Below are 22,372 nucleotides of genomic sequence, written 5' to 3' on the forward strand. Positions count from 1 at the left end.
TGCAAACATGTCACATCCCTGACCTAGAGGGCATCTTTTCCCCAGCCCTGTTCAGTTCCTGGCCTCTCTGCCCAGATGGACAATGAGGGCGGCCAATCGCAGCTGTGCTTCAATTAGGTTAAAAGCCCAAATGGAGACACACCCATCGTCGATGAGATCCATGACTTACAACCACTAGTGACCCTGAATAAATGAAGTCTGGGGCTTTGTAATGGAAAGCCTGGTTATCTGCTAATGCTCTGGCCCAGCCAGGGTAACCAGAAAGCGAGCATGAAAAATCAGGCCGGGGCAGGGAGGAAATAGGTACCTATACAAGACAAAGCCCTGAATACTGTCCCTATAAAATCATGGTGTCCGACCAGTTCTGAAGCAACCGCCACTATAGCCAGCTAGCCACACTCAACTGGCTGAATAGCCACATGTGGCTAGTATGTTGGACACTACAGCTGTAAAATCAGGACCTCTGGTCATCCTAGGTCCAGCTACACCTCCTATGAAGAGCAGCTTAATGCTGTAATTTACATCCAGGGCACATAAAGAGTTTGACTCAATATGTATGTTCCCTCTAATCTTTTCCATCCATGTGCAGAATAATTATTGTGCGCGCCATTGCATATGCGGATGTGCACCACCAATAGAAACAAGCAAACAAACAAAAAACCTAGCTGTAGGCGCTCTGCTAATCAGCTGAGTGGCACTGGAATCTCTCGACTGGCCACACATGCGCCTACCTTATATCACTCAACACTGCCCTTCAAGTCTCTTTGGTTAGCACCTACCTGTATTTCCAGCTGCTGCACCACTTGCATTTGTACTCGGCACTGGGCTGTGCTTCGGTCATCAAGCGCGTGTTCTGTATTGAGGTGTCTAGGCAGAGAAAGACGGATTTTATATCGACAGTTCCTAGAACCCACCACAAAACTGCCTCCGGCCCAGGTCCACACCCGTCTACAGCCTGCAAACACCTCTTTTCTTTATGCAGTAACTGCACCCCAGTCTGATCGTTACATTACATGGAAGCCCCTGCCCTGATGACTTTGCAATTTAAAGAGATAAGAACAAAGCGCGGGAAGGGAAACTGAGGCACAGAGTGGGAATACAGTCAAAACAATTGCCACTCGGCCGCCCTTGGCAGAGAAGCCTTCTTACAAAGTTAAGGCCCTCGCTGGAATGCATATATGGCATCAAAATGGTCCAGGCGCGCTTTCACAGAACACAAGGGGCGACTCTTAATCATGAGCCTGCTACACCGAGATGCCAAGTGTCCCAGATGCAGTGCACCCTGCCAGCCAGGAACGCTGATTGCTCTACCAGACGGAGGTCCCAGGCATGAGCACAGACCGGCACATCAGAACAGGCAGAGAAATCCCTGCACGCCGCTATGTGACAGGGCAGAGCTGTTCCACTCCGTCCCGGGACGTTGGTTCCCCTGGGTGAGAGGCTGTTGGTGCTGAGGTCTACACTCCCCATTGAAGAGCTGCCTTTTCCCCTGGGGGAGGAAGACCTGGACGTGTGCGAATGGCTGCCAGAATGTCTGCCTCTGCCTCCGGCTGCACAGAAATGCAGGGGCTCTGGCCCCCTTGCTGTAAGAGAGCTGCTCCGTGGGCAGGGCCGAAAACTCTTGAGAAATGGAGTCATTCCGTGTAGCTTTAGATCTAGATCCAGCCAGCCTCCCCTCCCGCCCTTCACTCCTCCCTCTCTCCCACGCCTCAGCTCTCTGGGTTCACCCCACCGTGCTGCCCACGTGGCTGTCGCTCTCGATTCATGCCTCCCTCTAGCCGAGGACTCGATCTACTCCTCCCCACCCATCTTCTCTCTCCTGCCCACCCCTTCTGGTCCCTACCGGTGCACCTGCATTTCCCTCAGCCTCATATACTACCTGGCTGTGTCTAGACTGGCAAGTTTTTCCGCAAAAGCAGCTGCTTTTCCGGAAAAAACTTGCCAGCTGTCTACACTGGCCGCTTGAATTTCTGCAAGAACACTGACGATCTAATGTAAGAAATCAGTGCTTCTTGCAGAAATACTATGCTGCTCCCGTTTGGGCAAAAGTCCTTTTGCGCAAAAGGGCCAGACATCTCAGATTTGTTTTGCGCAAAAAAGCCCCGATTGCAAAAATGGTGATCGGGGCTTTTTCGCGCAAAAGCGCGTCTAGATTGCTTTCGCCACTAGTGCCTAGCTAGCTGGAGCTGGACTAGGGAATCTTTACTCCTTGCATGGTGGGACTAAGACATGGGCACTTCTGCAAAGAATAAGCCGTCGGGAGTTTTGGCATTCTCTGCTGAAGAAGGAAAGTGTAAAATTGGAGGGTGTGTGTGTGTGTGTGTGTCTTATCTAGAAATGCTTTAATTCTTTCATCTTGGTGTCAGAAAGATTCCTTTTTCCTTCCTTTACCCAGTAGCGGATTCCCGCAAACTGCTCTGGCCAGGCTCCACCCCCTACTCCACCCCCTTCCCAAGCCCCGCCCCGCCCCGCTCCTCCCCCTTGCAATATGGCCTAAGGAGTTATGGGGGGCCTGGTGCAGCAGCAGCAGCAGGTTGCCTCCCTCCCGCCATCATGTGGGTCCTGGGAGTCAGGGTGGCCCAGCAGCCGGCTCCGCTCTGTTGCTCTGCTCTTCCGGCCCCTGCTCCTCTGTGGCGGTGGGAAGCGAAGTGCCTTGGGGCCAGAGTACTCTGCTTCCTGCTGCCATGGAGAAGCCGGGAGCAGCGGGCCAGGAAGGTGGCACAGAGGAGGCTGCCGGGCCGCTCCGGCTCCCATTGCCCGCGTGGTGAGTGCCCGCTGCTGTCACCCCCACCAGGCTCCCATAATCCCATAGGTCCCTCCTGTCCATAGGGCAGCTGGAGCAGCTGCTGGGGGCCCCCCAAAAGTGTGGGGCCTGGGGATGCAGCCCTGACTCATCTATGGACAGGATGGCTCTGGCTCTAGCATGAATAAGAAGCCCAATAACTTGGTTAATTCTTTGGCAGAGTTGGGTAAATATTGGCCTCTTGAATTCAGATACACCCAACATTCAAGCTGGTTGGAACCTTTCAAACTTAGAAACAGAGACAAACTTGTTTAACAAATATCGTTGCTAAACTTCTTCCCCCTGTTCCAAAACATTGGAGAAACCCAAGATTCAGACTGGTACGTCCCAGAGGGTGCCCTTCTCCGCATGGGTCAAACCAAAACCAGCGATGCAAACGCCGCTAAGCTTCTGGACTAGTTTCAGCAGTGGTGGCTGGGGCCCGTGCCTACTAGCAATCTGCTTGTGAGGGCGGTTGAGTATTAGACCCATTGTACAGATAGGGAAACTGAGATACGGAGCAGCAACATCTTGCCTAAAGTCAGGTAGGAAGCCAGAGGCAGAGAACGGAACAGTTACCCAGGAGTCCTGAGTCACCAAGCCTCTTGCTCTAACCACTAGGTGGCACCCCTCACCGGCTCCTTTTCCTTCCTTCCTTCGCTGCAGCAAGGCATCCCCTTGCAACAGCAAAATGCCCCCTGTCCTCACCTCCTGGTTCCTTCCTTGAAATAAAGTTTTTTTTCCCCCTTCTTAACCCGTCTCCTTCCACACATAGCAGTCACTTTTCCCTACTCCTGACTGAGCCTGCCCTGGTATTCACTGTAGCTGGCACCTGTTCCACCCTCTGGTACTCCCGCCTTCCCTTCCTCCGGACTAAACAAAGCAGGGAGGCAGGCACATGGCTGGTGAGATCAGCTGACACGCTGTTGGTAAAACAAAAGTCCTTCAGACACAAACAGACATGCACAGACACACACCAGAGTGCCCCTCGGCCCCAGCTCCCCTAACATTCCCTTTCGTGCAGAGGGGGAAGAAAAAAAAAAAAGAAAAGAAAAAAAAAATCCGTCAGTTGCTTCTGATGTCTTTGCTAAAAATCCTGGCTACAAAGAGATCTAATTGCAAATGAACTAATTAAGTAAACCTCTGACGAAGCGTGAAAACAATTTGTTTGACCCTGACGCTAGCGGAGGGCTCTTAGACAGCGGAGTTAATCAGTCAGTGACAGAGCTCACAAGCGGTGTCAGCAGGCTGCCGTGCTGCCATCTGTTTCTTTCTCTTCTCTCGCTTGCTCTCTCTCTCTTTTTGCCCCCTTACAGAGGGTGAGCTGCTAACTTTTCCTGGTTGCCTTCTCTTGCCCCCTTGCCCATGTCCTGCAACGTCTCTGGGTCTCTTTCAGTCTCTTCCTCCCTCGCACGCTGTCCCCCATCCCTCTACCCTGGCCCCGGACGCCCAGACTTTTGGGACAAGGGGTAGAGACCAATTTGGCTGTCACATTTGAATCCAAAGTCATCCGAAGCATCTAAAGCAGACCACGTGGAAGAGTTTTCAACTCCAAGACCACAGGAGGGCCGTCACCCCCAACGTACAGATGGGAAACTCGGGCACAGAAAGACGAAGGCTTTGGAGTTTCCCAGAAGTGATAAGGATTTGGGGGGGCCCCATCTGAGACCCCTCAAAGTCACCTGACTTTTAGACAATGCAGAGCTGCCTGTCCTCTGGAAATCAAACCCTGTCAAGGCAGTAAGTTGGCTGCCACCGGAGGAAAAATCATAGCCAGAGACTTTAAGGCTACACCTGTCGCCTCTGAACTCGGCCGGACCCCAGACCGTTACAATTCAAGGCTTTTCTGACCTACCTCTACTGCCCCCCTGGATGTAGGTGCAAGGGCCACGCCCCACCCCCTGCCCAAAGCTGTATTGAAACACAGGGTGCTATGGACAGGCAGGGCCTACCTGGCCCCGGAGTGCAGGGCAACTTACAACCCACCATGCTGTTTGCACAAGCTGGAGGAATGGGAATGGAGAGAGTCAGGAACAAAACCACAGCCTAGAAAAAGACAGTGCGGGAGAGGGGACACTTACTTGACAAACTGTCCCAAATCCTCACAGAGGGTTTCACAACCAGGCCACTTGCATTCTCCGTGTCCGTAGAGAGGGTGGGAGCCGGGGTTCTCTTCGTGAGAAGAGCTGCTGAGAGAGCGAGCGAGACCGAGAGACAGTGAGACAGGCAAGAAGGAATCAACCATTACACATGACATGCTGGCTCCTGCCCATCCAAAGCTTCCAGACCAGGGGCGTCTCTGAGGTATCAATAAGCCTCCTAGCACCTTTCAGCCAAGACTCTGCCGTGCATCGTTCAAGCCTGAGGCGGCTGGGATGCAGGACTGCTGCTCTTTTTCCAGACAGATAAGCTAAGGGGCACAGAGGTTGGGCAAGTTGCTTATGTAGCAACAGAACAGCTCCCTCAATTCCTAGTCCACTGCCCCACTTCGCAATGACACACACTTTTTTTTTTTTCCCCCTCCACAGACCTACGGGGTAAAATAAAAGGCCGGCCCAGCTCGGCTCTACCTGTCCCTCCTTGGCGTGAGCATGGCGCTCTGTCCATTGGGGAGAGAGTGGTGGGAAATGGGAGGCGAGACCTTGGCGGCCGAAAACGAGGTAGAGTTGGAAGTGTTGGTGGTGAGGTCCAGGCCCTCTTGCTTGATGCTGTCTTCTACGGGCTGGGTAGCGGTGACCTCTTTCCAGAGTTGCTGCAGGTCCGAGGGGCAGACAGCTACACACACAACGGGGTCAATGGAGAAAGGAGGAACATACACACACACACGCACACACAAAGACAAGGGTGAAGTACAGACTGGAGAACCACCACTAACTAACAACCACCGTCGCTGGGAAGAGCCCTAGAATCTCACTAGCAAAAGAGCGGCTTTTAGTTGAATCAAGGTGGGCGAAGAACACCAGCCGGACAGCCCTGGAGATTCAAACGCTACCCACCACCGAGCGGAAGCAGCCCAGTGTGTCACCCCGCGTTCTGGCCCACCTGACGGATCCGCACACTTTCCACGGGCAAATGCAAACAGGCCCGGGGGTCATTTGGAGCTGGCCCGAGGCCAAAAGGATCCAAACCTGCAAGCATCCAAGTGAATCTGGGGGAAGGTGCGCCTGGCTCTGCCCTTCACCTAAATGCCTCCCCACACCATAGGAAAACGGAACAGTCGTTCGCCATGCATAACAGCTCTGCCTTCTGGGCATGCATCTCTCATTCCCAGCTTCAGCCTGAACCACTCATCGTGTAGAGGAACCTCTAACACTCAAGTCATTACATATCAGGAACTACGTATGCAAATTCAGGACCCTGTCCTGTTTCCACTGATATCAAAGGCAAAACTCCCATAGCCTCCTTCCCCAGCAGCAGGATTGGACCCTGAATTTGCAAAATTAACCTCAACAGCTCCCAAGGCCTTGTACTTCTACGAAGCACTGGTACGGCTCCTGTACAGCCCACCACTGTGCTGGAAAGAGACAGATGTAAACAGGCCTAAAGTGCATTGAAAAACACCCGGCTGCTACTAACTGCCTAACAGCTCAGAGGCTGAGTTTGTAGCTGCTTTGCGTGGGTAACGCCCACCCAGGCTGGCTGGAACGGAGGGATTGGGCTTGAAAGGACAGAACGAGAGCAGGGAGATTTGCCGCGCGCTTTACCTTGCGGAAGGGTCTGCAGGGGAACGGTGCCTTGTCCCGGCTGAAGGCTGACCAGCCCTTGTCGTTGGAGGTTTAACAAGTGCTGCTGCTGCAGCTGCTGCATCTGCAGGAGCTGCTGCTGGAACGCCAGCTGTTTATTCCCTAATGGCTGCTAGGAGACAAAAGGGGAAAAAAAAAAAAAAATCAAAACACGATTTTTCGGCACGGCAGCTGAGGCCTGGCAGGGCCTCACAGCGCAGCACGGAGGCATCAGCCCCACGCCTGGTCAGCACAGACCTTTGTCCTAATCGCCGGTCCTCGGTCGCCAGTCAGCATGTAGCCAAGACAGAGTCTTTGATCTATCGGAAGAGGAGGAGAAGGAAGAGAGGAAAAAAAAAAAAAAAAAAAAAAAGAGGGAGGAGAGAGCGTGTGTTTGCTTGCTTAGAGCACCGAGAGCTCCATCTCCATCTGTTCGCTGTGTATTTCCAACGCCTGTGCACTGGGATCATGCAGGGGAATAAAAACCACTATAGCTGCTTTGCACTACTGGCCAGTGCCTGACAGAGGCTCTTCACAGGTCTTACACACATTACCCCCCTGAGCCTCCAGCAAAGAAGGCAAAGTTATCGGTAACCCTACGTTACAAACCTAGTAACCTGGGCTGTTTTCCAAGGCTAGAAAGAGGCCACGGTGGGTAAATAACACCCCTGTTGGACAGATAAATAATTACTTTTATCAAATAAATAGCTAAGCATCATAAGCGCCCCCATCAGATAAGGAAAAACAAGGCAGCTGTCAGGCAATTTGTACAGTTCCTGGTATGATCTAGCTATTCAAGAACTCCTCCTGAATGGTAAGAGCTAGGACCACCAAATCCAGTGAACGGCTTCCTCCTATCATAGTTTAAGGCCAGGGTTTGGTTGTGCCAGGAAAAGGGGCTGTGTCTGGAATAGGATTGCTCCTCCTAAAACCACACACAAGAGACACTCACCAGGCAGGTGAAAGGGGCTGGATGGAGATGCTCCCCATACCTCCACCCCAGTTTGAGACTGCCCCAGCCACAAGCCTTCCCCCTCCTCCCCCACACACATCACCACCATTCCTATGGGGACTATGGCTGTTCCCCTTCATCAGGGAGCGAGCGAGGGGAAAGTGCACAGTTTGCTGCATTCCTCACTCTGGCTGGGAAAAAGAGGGGGGCAAATAGACCAAGGGACATGCACCCTTCCCCCTCAATGCCCACTGGAGCTGCAGTGGCCACGGAGAGGTGCTTCTCACCTGGCCCCAAACTCCTGGGGTGAGAGGGAACTGGGGTTTTCCTCTCTTCCTGGGGCAGCCTGCATCCTGAAACCCTCCTTCCCCGCCCCACCCCAGAGCAACGATTCAAACAAAGAAAAACAAAAATTAATTGTGGTAAGAACACAAGCAACGCCGGGTAAAACTTCTAGTGAAAATATATAACAATTTGCAATCAAGGAAATTTTCACCTAATCTCCCTGTGGCTAACAGTTGGCAGCTCATGCCCTCTAACAAGACGGTTTGTATTCCTCGCTAAACAGATTTCTCCCCACTCCTCTTGGAGTATTGTAAATCTGGAGAGCCTTGCTGTTCATATAAGTGCATCTTGCTCAGCTCACTGGTCTCCAGGCTAACTTGTGGCAATGAGTTCCACAGATTCCATGAGGAATCTCATTCCCTTTGCTCAATTTGCCACTCAAATGTTTCTTCAAATGTTCCCGCGTTCTTGACCGATGAGACAAGGAAATGGAGTTTCCAGAGTTCCCTTCTGTATCTCATCCATTAATGAGATATTTTTTTATTGCAGCAGCACCTAAAAACCCCAGCCCTGGATCTCATGGTGCTAGGTGCTGTACAAACTAGGGATGTTAAGGAGCGTGTAATCCGTTAATTGTGTAGTCAACAAAAAAGTTGACTACACAATTCATCGATAAGGGTTAGCAGTGAAAACACTCAGTCCCGACTCACACCAGGTCCGGCATCAACCCTACTGAGGCTCTGCATTATTAGGGGGCTGGGGAGTTGGCACGCAAGCAAGCTGGCTCAGTTCCAGCTCATGCCAGGTCCCAGCATTACCCCCTACAGCGGTTCTGCATTAAAAGGAACTCCGGCTCCCCAGTCCTCTATTAACGCAGAGCCGCAGTGAGGTTGATGCCAGGACCGGTAGATATACTGGAGGATTGAGTTGGGGTCCAGAGTGACCTAGACAAATTGGAGGATTGGGCCACAAGAAATCTGATGATGTTCAACAAGGGCAAGTGCAGAGTCCCAAGCATTGTTACAGGCTGGGGACCGACTGGCTAAACAGCAGTTCTGCAGAAAAGGACCTGGGGGTTACAGCGGATGAGAAGCTGGACATGAGTCAACAGGGGGCCCTTGTACTCAAGAAGGCGAACGCATATTAGGATGCATTAGTAGGAGCATTGTCAGCAGATCTAGGGAAGTGATTATTTCCCTTCATTTAGTACTGAAGATGCCACATCTAGAGTACTGCATCCAGTTTGGGGGCCCCTACTACAGAAAGGATGTGGACACCAGCAGGGGCAACCAAAATGATTAGGAGGCTGGTGACATGACCTATGAGGAGCAGCTGAGGGATTTGGCATGTAATTCGCCCCTAGGTCAGGGACCAGCTGTGTTAGGAAAAGCTATGTCCCTAGGCGAGTGGTGAAGGACTGAGATGGGTTCCCTAGGGAGGGGGTGAAATCTCCATCCCTAGAGGTTTTTAAAGCCCAGCTTGACAAAGCCCTGGCTGGGACGATGGAGTGGGGTTGACCCTCCTTTGAGCGGCCGGGGAGGTTGGACTAGATGACTAATGCCTTGAGGAAGAGGAGGGCGTTTAGATCTTTGGTTCTCAATTGTTGAGCCAGAGACAGACGAGACCCTGTTCCAGGGCAGGATGGCTCCCAAAGGAGATATCAGATTCCCCCAAGTCTCAGGGCTCCCTATACTTGGTGACAAAGGCATACACTACAGTGATCTCCCTTAGGAGAAAAAAAACCCTTCATCTTACAACTCCTGGGCGCCTGGGAGACAGCGCACACGAGGGTAGCCTGCGCGCTCCACGGCCAGGCCAGCTATGCTGGGGTAAGAGACTCCTAGCCAGGGGACCGTCACAGCATTTCAACGGGAAAATGGTGTGAGGGGAGCAGGTCCCTCAAGGCCCCGAAGGAGGGAGAAGTTGTGCTCAGAAGTTGCCAGGCCATCCTTTGTGCTAGGAAGGGTGGTACGGGGGTGTAACGCCCACACCCACAGGCCTGCAGGGTAGGGCAGGGAGTCCAGCCCTCCCCTTTGTTACCAACTGCAGCCAGAGTTTACTTTCTCCCTTCCCCGTGGGCCTTTCGGCAAGCACAGGTTCCTTCTTGTTACATCAGGCCACCTGAACACTGCCTCATTCACTCCACTTCCGGGCTGTAAAACAGAAGGAAATTGGAAGCGGATTAAGTCATTAGAATCCCCAGGGCACATCACGCTCACCTCATAACTCAATGGTGTTCTTTATCTTCGCCATCTACCTGCTCCAGAGTCCTAGGAAACCAGGCAGGGGTAGCAGCAGCTGCAGCACCACCTCCAAGGGGCCTGCATACGGGCAATAGCGCGGCAGCCGCAGAGATGCCCCAGGCAGAATCAACAGGGTGAGACCATTTCCCTGCAGTACCCATCCGCAGGGGAGCTCAAAGCACTTCCCATGCTACCGCCCCGCGCAAGGCACAGACAGGTTGCGCCCATTTTACAGACGGCTGCCCAGAGAAGGATGAGACATGGACGGGTCGCACCCATTTCAGACAGCTGCCCAGAGACGCACGAGGCACAGACGGGTCACGCCCATTTTACAGACAGCTGCCCAGAGAAGCACGAGGCACGGACAGGTCGCACCCATTCCACAGACAGCTGCCCAGAGAAGCAACCTGCCTGAGAGCGGAACCCAGGAGTCCTGCTGCCGGTCGTCTGCTCTGAAACCCACGGCTGCACTGAGTAAATACCAACCTGCGCCCTTGGGTTTCAGAGCAGACGACCGGCAGCAGGACTCCTGGGTTCCACTCTCAGGCAGGTTGCTTCTCTGGGCAGCTGTCTGTGAAATGGGTGCGACCTGTCTGTGTCAACCACCGAGCTGCTGAGCTGGGGAGGCGGGGGTGTCAAAAGTCACATCAGCTTTGTCTGGCTTCAATGTCAACCTAGTATGAGTGTCAGGGCCAATGACGGGGCGGGGGGGGGGGGGGGTCGCAAAGAGGGCAGGTGTCCTGGGCTCCTGGCTACTGCTACTGTGGCAGCCGGAACCCCATGCCCTTTAAATCATGTCATGAGCTCTGTGCAATGGGGGCGGGAGCATGCTTTGGGCAGAATGGAGGGCTGGCTGCCCCCAGCTCTGCCCCTTCTGCCCAAGGCCCTGCCCTCCACACCTTGCCCAGGGTCCCATGCAGGCTGTCCTGTCCCCGTCCCCTCCACCCCGATGGCTGTTCTTGTAGGGTTTCTAAAAGCCCAGCCTCCTGCCCTGCCCCAGGTGGGGTAGGTGCAAATACAGACAAATTCTGCAAACGATGGAGGAAGTCACCCCCTCCACCCCATCCCACCCACCCGCTTTTTCTCTCCAGCAAGCCACATCCCTCCTGCTCCCTCCCACAGCAGCAGGGAGGGGACAATGCATTCTGCCAGGGGAAATAAAAGTTTCCTTCTAGTGCTGTCTGGCTGTGTGCGCCCTTCCCTCCCCCACCACAAGATGTGCGGCTGCCATCCTCTGTGGGTTTCTCTGGACACTTTCACTCTCTGAGGTCATCCGCGGCGCCCTCTGGAGAGAGCCAATGAAGTGGGAAGCTTATCTGCACACTGATAAAAATCTTCAACACAAAGAAAGTAATTCCTGCGCTGCACCCTGCCAGTCCCCAGCGCCCTTTGGGGTGCTCCGGTCTCTTGTGTTGTGGGGGGGTGGGAAGATGAAAGGGGAGGGCTAGCAGGGAACAATCCAGGATCCTGTGCCTCCCCCTTACTCCCCTCCCACACCGTGATCCCTGTGCTCTCCCCCAGCAATGGGGTCCGAGTTCCTTAACGCATTTTGTCTGCACTCTGTTTACATTAGACGCAGCTGAGTGGGTGCAGCTACCGGGGTAACAGGCGCCGTCACTTTGATTTATGAGCACATCAAGAGGAGTTTCGGCGTGACACTCTGGACTGACAGGAGCACTTCATTAATCTGACGCCTAGGTTACTTGCCAGCCAATCCCTGCACACTCCCCCCACCCCCACCCCCGCCCCGCCAAGCTGTACAATATCAGCCGCTATACAGGGGCCACTGCTGGAGAGGAGACACGGTTTAAAAAAAATCCCCCTCTCCCTCCAGCGTTCCTGGGAAGCACAAAGGGACCAAAGTTGTAACAATAGGGGCGGCTGGGTTTACCCTCACCCTGGTTCTGCTGTGTGGTGCAGCCTTGTTTCAAAGGACAGCAGCAAAAAAAATTACACCCGCCTGGACGGCACTTCTGCTTTGCCTGCCCCTACCAAGCCGAAGAGGAACATAGCAAGGCTACGAACGAGGCAACTTGCCCAGCCCATGAAAATAAAGCCACTCAGGCCAGGCGGGTAGAGCTTTACTTAGAGGTTCGGTGTTCCAAGATGCCTGAGTCTCGTTTCAACTCTTGAATCAGCTGGACCTCAGGGTCATCTCGCGATTTCCTCCCACAGGCACTCGCTTTCCCGTACTCTTCTCCATCCTCAGTTCCTGATCTTCCCCCGTGCCTCAGGTGGTTTCCCAGATATGCTCCGATTTCACCGTCTCTCACCTGGAGAGATCTGAAACGTCTTTATGACAGCCTGCTCAGAACCTCCTTGTACGAAACTTGGACCCAGGCACAAAGAGACGGCTAACTCATCGATTTCCTCCTTGACAGCCCAAGACACGTCGGTAACTTACAGTCACACCACCCCACTCCATGAACTCAACAGGCGGGAAAGAAATCGCTCGGTTGACAATGGTTGCGGTGGAGTTTGTCATTAAATAACTGCCCTTGAGACTGGTCAACATCTATAGCAGCGGCAGTATCTACACTCATGTAGTTATTCCCCATTCCTCCGGCAAACCCTGTTATCAGAGTTTACTGCCAAGCGCTTCCTGCTGGGAAACGTGGACTTGTTAATGGCAGGTTCCCTAGCTCCCTTTCTGAAATCAGTCGCTATACAAAAGGGTCGTCCCAAGGCCTACACACCACTTAAAAGTATCCCTAACACACATCCACTTTGCCCTTAATTCCAAAGCTCTTCCTTTCCCAGCCAACTTGTTGGTGTCAGTCACTCCGGGCATTGGTTCTTTTTCTGGCTGTAACTCCCTTTCCTATTTTCAAATTCCCTTGGAAACCTCTTTGCCGGTGGGTTTCATGGCTGTACATGAGTGGTGTGTATGAGAGTCTTCACACACACACACACACACACACACACACACACACACACACACACACACACACACACACACACACACACACACACACACACACACACACACACACACACACACACACACACACACACACACACACACACACACACACACACACACACACACACACACACACACACACACACACACACACACCCTCTGCTTACTTAGCATGCGCTGAATACTCTCCCAAAACCCGGCATTCATTGTAAGGAAACCTCAGACACAACAAGACCATGATTCCTGTTGGATCATTAATCAATCACCAATAAGGGGCTGGACTCGATGACCTCCTGAGGTCTCTTCCAGCCCTAGGATTCTATGATAAGGTGTTTTTACATTGCGTAAATGCCAAGGTGGGCCCTTTGCTAGAGTTCAGGCAGTAAAGTCACTGCAATATAAACCCCACGGCCAATGGGAAAAGAAGCCGGGGGAAACACAGATTTAAGCCTCTTTTCAGCCTTCAAGACAAAGTTTGGATCAAGTCTGACCCCGGCACCTTGTAGGTCAATGGGAATGGAGGAGATGACCTCTCCAGGTCCCGTGCAGCCCGACATTTCTATCAGTCTCCTTTAAGGGCTGGATTCAAAGCCGACTGGAGTCAATGGGAGTCTCTCCATTGATTTGATTAGTCATTGGCCCAGGCCTCAATTCAGCAAAGCATTTAGACCCCTACTTAAGTACATCCTCCTTCAGTGAAGTACTCCACCACATTTCACTTCAAAGTCTCCCTGGAGTCAAGGGGACTTGAGCAGAGGCCGCAAGTTAAGTGTGTGCTGCATGGGCTGTGAATGGGGACCTCTAGGCCATATATTCCCATAGCCTTGCCATACAAAGCGACAGTACAAAAGCAGCGCCCATGCAGGAGATGGACAAAACACTCCCCACAGATGCCAACGGTGGTGTGGCTTGTACAGAAGACTGGTCATATTGGGTCAGACCAGTGGTCCACCGAGGTCAATATTCCATCTTCCACCAGAGGCCTGCGCCTGATGCTTCAGAGGGAGCGAATAGCACAGGGCAAGCCATCCCCTGTTGTCCAGTCCCAGAAATGCGGGAGGATTCCAGAACTGCCTTGTTCCATAAGAGAAGAGAGCGAGAGAGACACAAAACCTCAGACATCGTCACACACTCAGAACACGCAGGAGCTCAATTAATAATTCAGCCATTCTGAGAAGATTTCAAAGTGGCCTTCTGTAATAAAATGCCAATGCTGCATAGGACTCTCAAACCTTGAAACATAAGGCGGCCATACTGGGTCAGACCAAACATCCAATTAGCCCAGTATCCTGTCTGCCGAAAGTGGCCAATACCAGATGCCCCAGAGGGAGGAATCACAACAAGTAATCCTCACGTGATCCTTCCCCTGTCACCCACCTCCAGACCAACAGAGCCTAAGGACACCATTCCTGCCCATCTTGGCTATTAGCCATTGCTGGACCTAACCTCCATGAATCTATCTAGCTCTTTTTTGAACTCTGTTAAAATTCTGACCTTCACCGCATCCTCTGGCAAGGAGTTCCACAGGTTGACTGTGCGCTGAGTGAAGAAAAACTTCCTTTTGTTTGTTTTAAACCTGCTGCCTATTCATTTCATTTGGTGACCCCTAGTTCTTATTTTGTGGGAATAAGTAAATAACTTTTCCTTAATCACTTCTTCCACACCAGTTATGATTTTATAGATCTTTATCATATCCCCTCAGTCTCTTTTTTAAGCTGAAAAGTCCAAGAACTTTTAATCTTTCTTCTTAAGGGACCCGTTCCAAACTCCTAAGCAGTTTTGTTGCCCTTTTCTAAATCTTTTCCAATGCCAACATATTTTTTTGAGATTAGGCGACCACATCTGTACGCAGTATTCAAGATGTGAGCATACCATGGTTTTATAGAGAGGCAATAAGATATTTTCTGTCTTATTCTCTATCCTTTTTCTTAATGACTCCTAACAATCTATTTGCTTTTTTGTCTACCACTGAGTGGATATTTTCAGAGAACTATCTACAATGACTCCAAGATCTCTCTCGAGTAGTTTAGCCAAATTAGTCCCCATCATATTGTATATATAGTTTGGATTATTTTTTCCAATGTGAATTACTGCACTTTTAGCAACAGTAAATTTCATTTGCCATTATGTTGCCCAATCACTTAGTTTGGTGAGAACTTTCTGAAGCTCTTCACAGTCTGCTTTGGTCTTAACTATCTTGAGCAGTTTGGTATTATCTGCAAATTTTGCCACCTCACTGTTTACCCCTTTCTCCAAGTCATTTATAAATAAGTTGAAAAGCATGGGTCCCATGACAGACCCTTGGGGACCCCACTAGTTACCTGTCTCCATTCTGAAAACTTACAATTTATTCCTACCCTTTGTTTCCTGTCTTTTAACCAGTTATCAATCCATGAAAGGACCTTCCCTCTTATCCCGTGATAACTTACTTTACTTAAGAGCCTTTGGTGAGGGACCTTGTCAAAGGCTTTCTGGAAATCTAAGTACACTATATCCACTGGATCCCCCTTGTCCACATGTTTGTTGACCCCCTCAAAGAATTCTAGCAGAGTAGTAAGGCATGATTTCCCTGTACAGAAACCATGTTGACTTTTCCCCAACAAATTATATTCATCCATGTGTCTGACATGACAATTTTATTCTTTACTATAGTTTCAACTAATTTGCCCGGGACTGATGTTAGACTTACTGGGTCTGTAATTGCCAGGATCACCTCTAGAGCTCTTTTTAAATATTGGCATCATATTAGCTATCTTCCAATTATTAGGTATGGAAGCAGATTTAAAGGATAGGTTACAAACCACAGTTAATAGTTCCGCAATTTCCCATTTGAGCCCTTTCAGAACTCTTGGGTGAATGTCATCTGGTCCCGGTGACCTGTTACTGTTAAGTGTATCAATTTGTTTTAAAAGGGGGTTTTGCACAAAAAGAAAATGTCCACGCTGCTTGTTTTTGCGCAAAAATGGATTGGCAGAATATGCAAATGAGATTGCAACTCATGCAAATGAGTCCCTTATTTGCATATATTTTGCCGAGAAAACTTGTAGTGTAAACGTAGCCTCAGAGTTCCAAATGCCTCAGAAATGGAGGTTGTTCATGACTCTGAACAAAATGTGACAGCTGTTCTTTCAAAAGTCAGATGCCTCTGACAAAGTGGGGTTTTGCCCACAAAAGCCGATGCCCAAATAAATCAGTTCTTTAAGGTGTCACAGGACCCCTTGTTAATATTGCATTAAGTCAACGTACAATTGTACACTTTTGAAAGAACAGCCATTGGATCAGTGGCGACACATGGCGGGGGGGGAGGGAGGGAGGGCAATTGGTACCTGTCCCCGCTCTCCTGTTCCAGCTCCATCCCTCCCTGCCTGCCTCTTCCCAGCACTCCCCAGAGTGGTGCAGCCTGGGAGTGGTGCTAAATGAACTGGAGCTACCCCAGCCCATGCGCCCCTCCTACCTTGAGGGATGCCCATGCACTTGTGTGCATCCCCCACATGTTACCCTGTGCATCACATTTTGTTCAGAGTTACAAACATTTTAGAGTCCCAAACCACCTCCATTCCCGAGGTTTTCAGAACTCCAGTTGTGCTGTTGACAAAATGAGAGACAGGGATTGGTGGAAATATAAACAGAATAGCAATACTCTGGTGCTATAAACAGTTGGTGCTATAAACAGAATAGCAATACTCAAGTGATGGTCTCAGCAAGCCAGCCTCAACCCAGCAGCTTGTCAGATACAAGCATCTGACATCCAACTGTGTCAAGCAGAAGTTACCCCAGAAGATATTCCTGGCACAGCTAGGTCAGTAACAATTGCGATGTGTTACTAGACTAGCTATGCTGGTAAAAACCCACAGATGTAATAGATTATGAACTACACCAGCATACGTGTTTTTATACTGATCTAACAGCATCCATGCTACAGATTTCTGCCGTTATTGCTATACTGGTGTAACTAAACCAGCAAACCCCCCCCCAATGTAGACAAGGCCTAACTCACAATGGACTGTCAGCTCAGAGCACGGAGGATATTCATGCTTCAGTGGCCTCCAGATCACACAAGAACCACTTGCACCTAACGCATGGTGAGGGCTTCAGTTCACTTTCCAAGAAGTACGAGAAATAAGCTCTCCGGGGTAGTCTGTGATGGCTGACAAGCTGTGCACTCTCACCAGTAAGGTGTCCACAGCGGCTCTCTTAGCCGTGTTTGTAGCTATGCTGGTGGGGAAACTAGATGGTGCAGCCACGAACTCCGTCACCCTTTAGCCCAGCTGGTTTCTCAGGCTATCATTCCTTCCCCACACGTTTGCAGTCAGGCGGGAGCACATGGCTCTATATTTTCAACTCCAGCAAGATCTCTGCCTCTGCAGGACCCATGCCAGCTGTCACCAAACATCTTCCTGAAAGGCAGGTCAGCTTTTCCTGGACCTCTGCCCATTCTCATTGAATTAGTGCTTACAGGGGATACTATCGCACTGCATGGGCCAAGAATCTGCTGTGAAGAGCCCTCTTCAATAAGGCCAACAGGGCAGTCACCGCCGGGGTATTTTTCTGAGGATGCTTTTGAAACTAGATTAACATAGACACTTTCCTACACCTCGGACCACAGGTCTCTTTCTACTTCTTCCACTCTTAAAGGGTGCGTCTACACAGCATTGCAACTCAAAATAAGATACGCAATTTAAGCCACACAAATTGCGTCTCTTATTTCAATGCTATTTCAAAATAGCTTATTTCATCATTTGGCGCGGTCTACACAGTGCCAAATTTCAAAACAAAGCGCTACTCTGAAATGTCCCTTACTCCTTGTAGAGAGAGGTTTACAGGGACGTCGGAATAGTGAGTCTGAAATAACGGGCTTGCTGTGAAGATGTAGGATAGCTATTTAGGGATACTCTGGTATTCCAAAATAGCATTGCAGTGTAGACATACCCTTAGAGAATGGGTCCTCACACTAGAGAAGACGAGGGGCCTTCTGATGAATCAAAGCATCGACTGAAGTAAATGAGACAAGTTGGCTGTCACTCCAGATGGGCAGATTGAGTGAGTCCAGATAGGGGAATTCTAGGAAAGACGACAAATAGGATTCTTATCCCCACACAGGACCCTACTGGTCCTGGTGACTCATTAATACGCTTTCTTAGCAGATATAACAAAGAAACAGGCGTAGAGCAGGTGGAAATTTTTTGAACTAAAATGTTTGACTTCTCTTCCCCCTGCAAAAGAGATTCATTTTGAAAATGATTTTTTTTTGCAAACCTTTGATTTTTTTCCCCTCAATATTTTCCATTTTGCAAAAATGTTCATTTCTCACTTTTGATGTTTAGCTGCTTTCATTTACCATCATTTAATGGTTGGGTGATACTTAATGTTTTTGTTTTCCAAATGCCAGTTTTGATTGTTTGGATGAAGGTATGTGGTAGATTTTCTCTTCTCTCAAAAAAGGAAAACTTGATTTTCACAAATTGAAAAACGTCAGCTTTGGAAATCCATTTTAAACAGAAGTATAAATAAACTAGAAAAAAAGTTCTCTGGACATTTTAAGGGGGAAAATAGCCCTAAAAATTAGTCCATTCCAAAAATTATCAGAACAAAACGGCATATAAATGATTTTTTTCTCCTATCCTGATTTAAGTGCAAATTTGGTAAATTCTCATTTTTACTTTCTGGTTAAAGATTGGCTCAATATTTCTTAAGGGTATGTCTACACTAGCCCCCAGTTCGAACTAGGGAGGCTAATGTAGGCTTTCGAAGTTGCAAGGGAAGCCCGGGATATTTAAATCCTGGGCTTCATTTGCAACTTCGAATGCTTATATTAGCCTCCATGTTTGAACTAGGGGGCTAGTGTAGACATACCCTAATCGTGCTTGTTAATATCCAGGTCCTTGCAAACCTCCACTACAGCAGCGATCCAGAATGAGGAAGTATGGTTTACTCCAGGAGAAATTGGATATGGGTGTATTGAAGGGCCCTCAGGGTGTCTATGCTGCCAACCCACATGTCCTCTGTGATAGAGTTTCAGAGCCCAGGTTAACCAACTCTGGCTGGTAGGGCTTGGCTTTGGGGCTAAAACTAGTAGTGTAGATGGTCTAGCTCAGGCTCTGACAACCAATCCCCTTGCTGAATCTGAAGCCTGAGCTCCAGCCCAATTAGGAATGGCTACACTGCTATTTTTAGCCCCTCAATCATGCAAGCCCGTATGCCCGAGTCAGCTGATGCAGGCTCAGACTCACAAACCATGGGTATGATTTTTTTTTCAGCACAGACACACCCTTTCTCACAAGAGATGGGGGTTGAAATAGCAGATGCTCTGTGGAAACTCCACCTATTATCAAAACATTACAAGTGAAGCAACATCTGTACTGGTTATTTTGTTTGGTTTCTGCAATGGCCCTGTAGCACTGGTGCAAATGCCCAGTGTAAGCGTGCTGTACAAAAGAGAGAGTCCTTGTTCCCATTTTACAGATGGAAAAGGAGAGGGGTGAAGTGACCTGCTCAAGGGAGGGGATATTCCCCCTTGTCTAGGCAAGTCTTAACTTTTGAGTGGAGAGCCATAATCAAGAAACATCCCCCCACGGCCCTATCTCCCACAGAAACCAAAGGAAGAGTTCTGATAAGAGTTGGAAAGGTGATTTCCTGTGGGAGCCTGTGCCACATGCTTCAGGACTTTTCACACTGACCAAACTACTACGCAGAAGGAAGGAGGAGGAGGAGGAGTCTCAGTCCCTAGCTGTGGGTGAAATCTCAAGATTCAATAATTTGCTCCCCTGTGTCTGAGCCCTGTTAATCAGAAACTGCAAAACTGGACAGGGTGCATCAGGGGAAAAGGCTTCCCATGCTAGATACCCAGCACTTCCTACCTCCAGGAATACCACCTGGGCCGCGAAAGGAGGCGGCGCAAAGGGGGCAGTTTTCCAGGACCTTTAAATCACTGCCGGAGGCCCGTGCAGCGTGTGCCCTGCAACCCCAGCAGCACTGAGGGCCGGCTGGGGGAGGTGTGTCACGGTCCAGGTGGCACTGAGGGTTGGCTGCCCCTAAGCCCTATCCTTTCCAAGGGCCCTGGAGATACTCCCGCCAGCCCCACATATAGACACACAGTCCAGGGCCTAACAAAGTCTGTTGCCAGCTCGGGATACCACAAGAACATTCCATTAGCACTACAGTCTCTTACCCTGCGAGTCTATGGTGGCCACAACCTCCAAATGCCACCCCCATCCCACCCCATCCAGGCCTTAGTTTTCCCTGCACCCTTCACCCAAGTGTTGTTCCTGAGTCCTGACCGTGCACTGACTCCCCACCACTTGGGAAAAGGCCCTACCCAGAGTCAGGGATTCACAACCACGGACTAGCAGAATTCCACAGAGTGGAAATTTATTCTAAGAATCCACGGGGCTCAGAGGCCTCAGGCAGAACATGGACAGTGGGGCAGAGGACACCGGGCAGTTTGGAGAGCTCCCTGAGGGAGGAATGTCCCTACATTATGTGGACACGGCATAGGGACACCGCTACTCTCACACCCAAGGGAACTCATCACCACCTACACGCCATGCATATGTTATAGCTGCATCATCCAGTAAGGATACACTGCAAGCTATGGAGTTACGCTATGATGCTGAATTTTATGACCGGACACTTTTTCTGGTGGCTACCCTAGGTGGCTCATGTCCAGCTGACCCACACTCCTAGCCCCATAGCATCTCATTTTCCCAACTCCCTAGCCATATGTCCCTGCCCCCTCCTTCCACCAATATGCCGGTCAGCGGGCCACTGCAAACACTAGCCACACCACGCAAACACATGCCATGCCTCTTCCTCCCCAGCTTGCACCGCTTCCCATCGGTGCCTGCGTCCGTTCCCCTGAACCTGTACAGGTGAGCTCACCTCTTTGGGCTGCTGCTTTCCGGCTTGCTGCTGCGTCAATAGCTGCAGGTGAAGCTGCTCCTGTTGCTTCTTGTAGTATTCCTGCAACTGAAGGGAGGGAAAGCAGAACACATCAGGAGAGCAGCTAGACCATCTTGCTCAGGCCTAGCCCTGTGGGTTCTGGGACTAGACTCTGCCAACTCTTGCCACGCTACTGTGAGGCTCACACGATTTGTCATTTTGCTTAAAATGCCCAGCTCCTAACGTCGCGTGAAAGAACATTTCCGCTACAGGTTGAACCTCTCTAGTCCGGCACCCTCAGGACCCGACCAGAGAATTTGCCAGACCACGGGAGGTCAATATTGTCTGGCAGCACCACCAGCACTGCCACTGCTTACGGGGCTCTGAGGAGACATTTAGGGGTAAATTAGAGCTAAATCACAGCACAGAACCCTGAGAGCCAGGACTGGTGGCTGTAAACAAACTTTACAGGACTGCGGGAGACTAGATCACACCCATGCTAAGTGGACATTTGGCTAAGTAACATCATGCCGGACCACGGATGTTGCTGAATTGGAGAGTGCCGGACGACAGAGATTCAACCTGTATTTAAATACAGCTCTGGCCGTTGGTTGCTCTCTGCCCAACTCTAAGGGTATGTCTACATTAGCCCCCTAGTTCGGTCTAGGGAGGCTAATGAGGGACACTGAAATTGCAAATGAAGTGGAGGATTTAAATATCCCACACTTCATTAGCATGTTCCCACCTGGTCGCTATTTTAGAAATTGACTAGCCTGAAGTAACTGCCCGTGTCTATACGCGGCAGTGAAACGGGATTCCTCATTAAAGCCCTAAATCGAATTAGCTCCTCCTGGAATGAGGTTTACCAGCTACTTCGATTTAGGGCTTTAATTCGGAATTCCGTTTCACTGCCACGTGTAGACGCAGGCAGTTACTTCGGGCTAGTCAATTTCTAAAATGGCGAACAGCCGGGAACATGCTAATGAAGCACGGGATATTTAAATCCCGTGCTTCATTTGCAATTTCGGTCGCCCTCATTAGCCTCCCTAGATCGAACTAGGGGGCTAGTGGAGATGTACCCTCACAGAATTGTGACTCACAATGAAGATACTGACTCCAGGGGATAATTAAAATGCACAATTAATACTCCTCACCCTTCTCAAGTATCTTTCAACTTGACGCTCTCAAAGTCCTTTACACGTACTAATTAAGCCTCACTTATTAATCATCATTTGTATTAGGGTATGGCCTAGAAGCCTCAGACAGGTCAGGGCCCCATTGTGCAAGGTGCAGTCACACATGTGTAATTAATTCAATATTGTCATATATATTAGCCATTAGTTATCGGTGTTTTAGAGGGGGAAAGTGAGGCACGAGGCATGAGTTAGCCAAGCTCTCACCACAAGCTAGCAGCACTGTTGGGAAGGGAAGCCAGCCAGCAGAAGTACCCCCGCTGCATTGTAATACTCTGCCAAAGGGTGTGGTGGAGACTGACGTACAGGCCCCAGAAACAGGCAAATTAAAACAGCCTATCAATGAGAATGAGTTGTGTTCCCAGAACAAACAGCAACATGAGTAAAAGTGACT

General features: G+C 50.2%; 1 protein-coding gene across 11 annotated transcripts in view; it reads right to left on the reverse strand.

Annotated features, from left to right (window-relative positions):
* The window catches only part of FOXP4 (forkhead box P4), a 150,868-nt gene that overhangs the window by 38,195 nt on the left and 90,301 nt on the right, over nt 1–22,372 (reverse strand). For 5 of the 11 annotated variants that reach the window (XM_075910376.2, XM_075910370.2, XM_075910378.2 and 2 more), the window contains 5 exons: nt 20,786–20,872; nt 6,487–6,637; nt 5,353–5,557; nt 4,864–4,971; nt 780–867 (listed from right to left, as the gene is read on the reverse strand). In XM_075910376.2, the coding sequence (XP_075766491.2) occupies nt 780–867; nt 4,864–4,971; nt 5,353–5,557; nt 6,487–6,637; nt 20,786–20,872 (639 nt within the window). Of the gene's footprint in view, nt 1–779; nt 868–4,863; nt 4,972–5,352; nt 5,558–6,486; nt 6,638–6,762; nt 6,825–20,785; nt 20,873–22,372 lie in introns of all 11 variants that reach the window. The other 6 variants (XM_075910377.2, XM_075910375.2, XM_075910369.2 and 3 more) reach the window with 5 other exon arrangements.

Source organism: Pelodiscus sinensis, chromosome 27, assembly GCF_052426305.1.
Source record: "Pelodiscus sinensis isolate ZL-2025 chromosome 27, ASM5242630v1, whole genome shotgun sequence".
NCBI classification, from domain to species: domain Eukaryota; kingdom Metazoa; phylum Chordata; order Testudines; family Trionychidae; genus Pelodiscus; species Pelodiscus sinensis.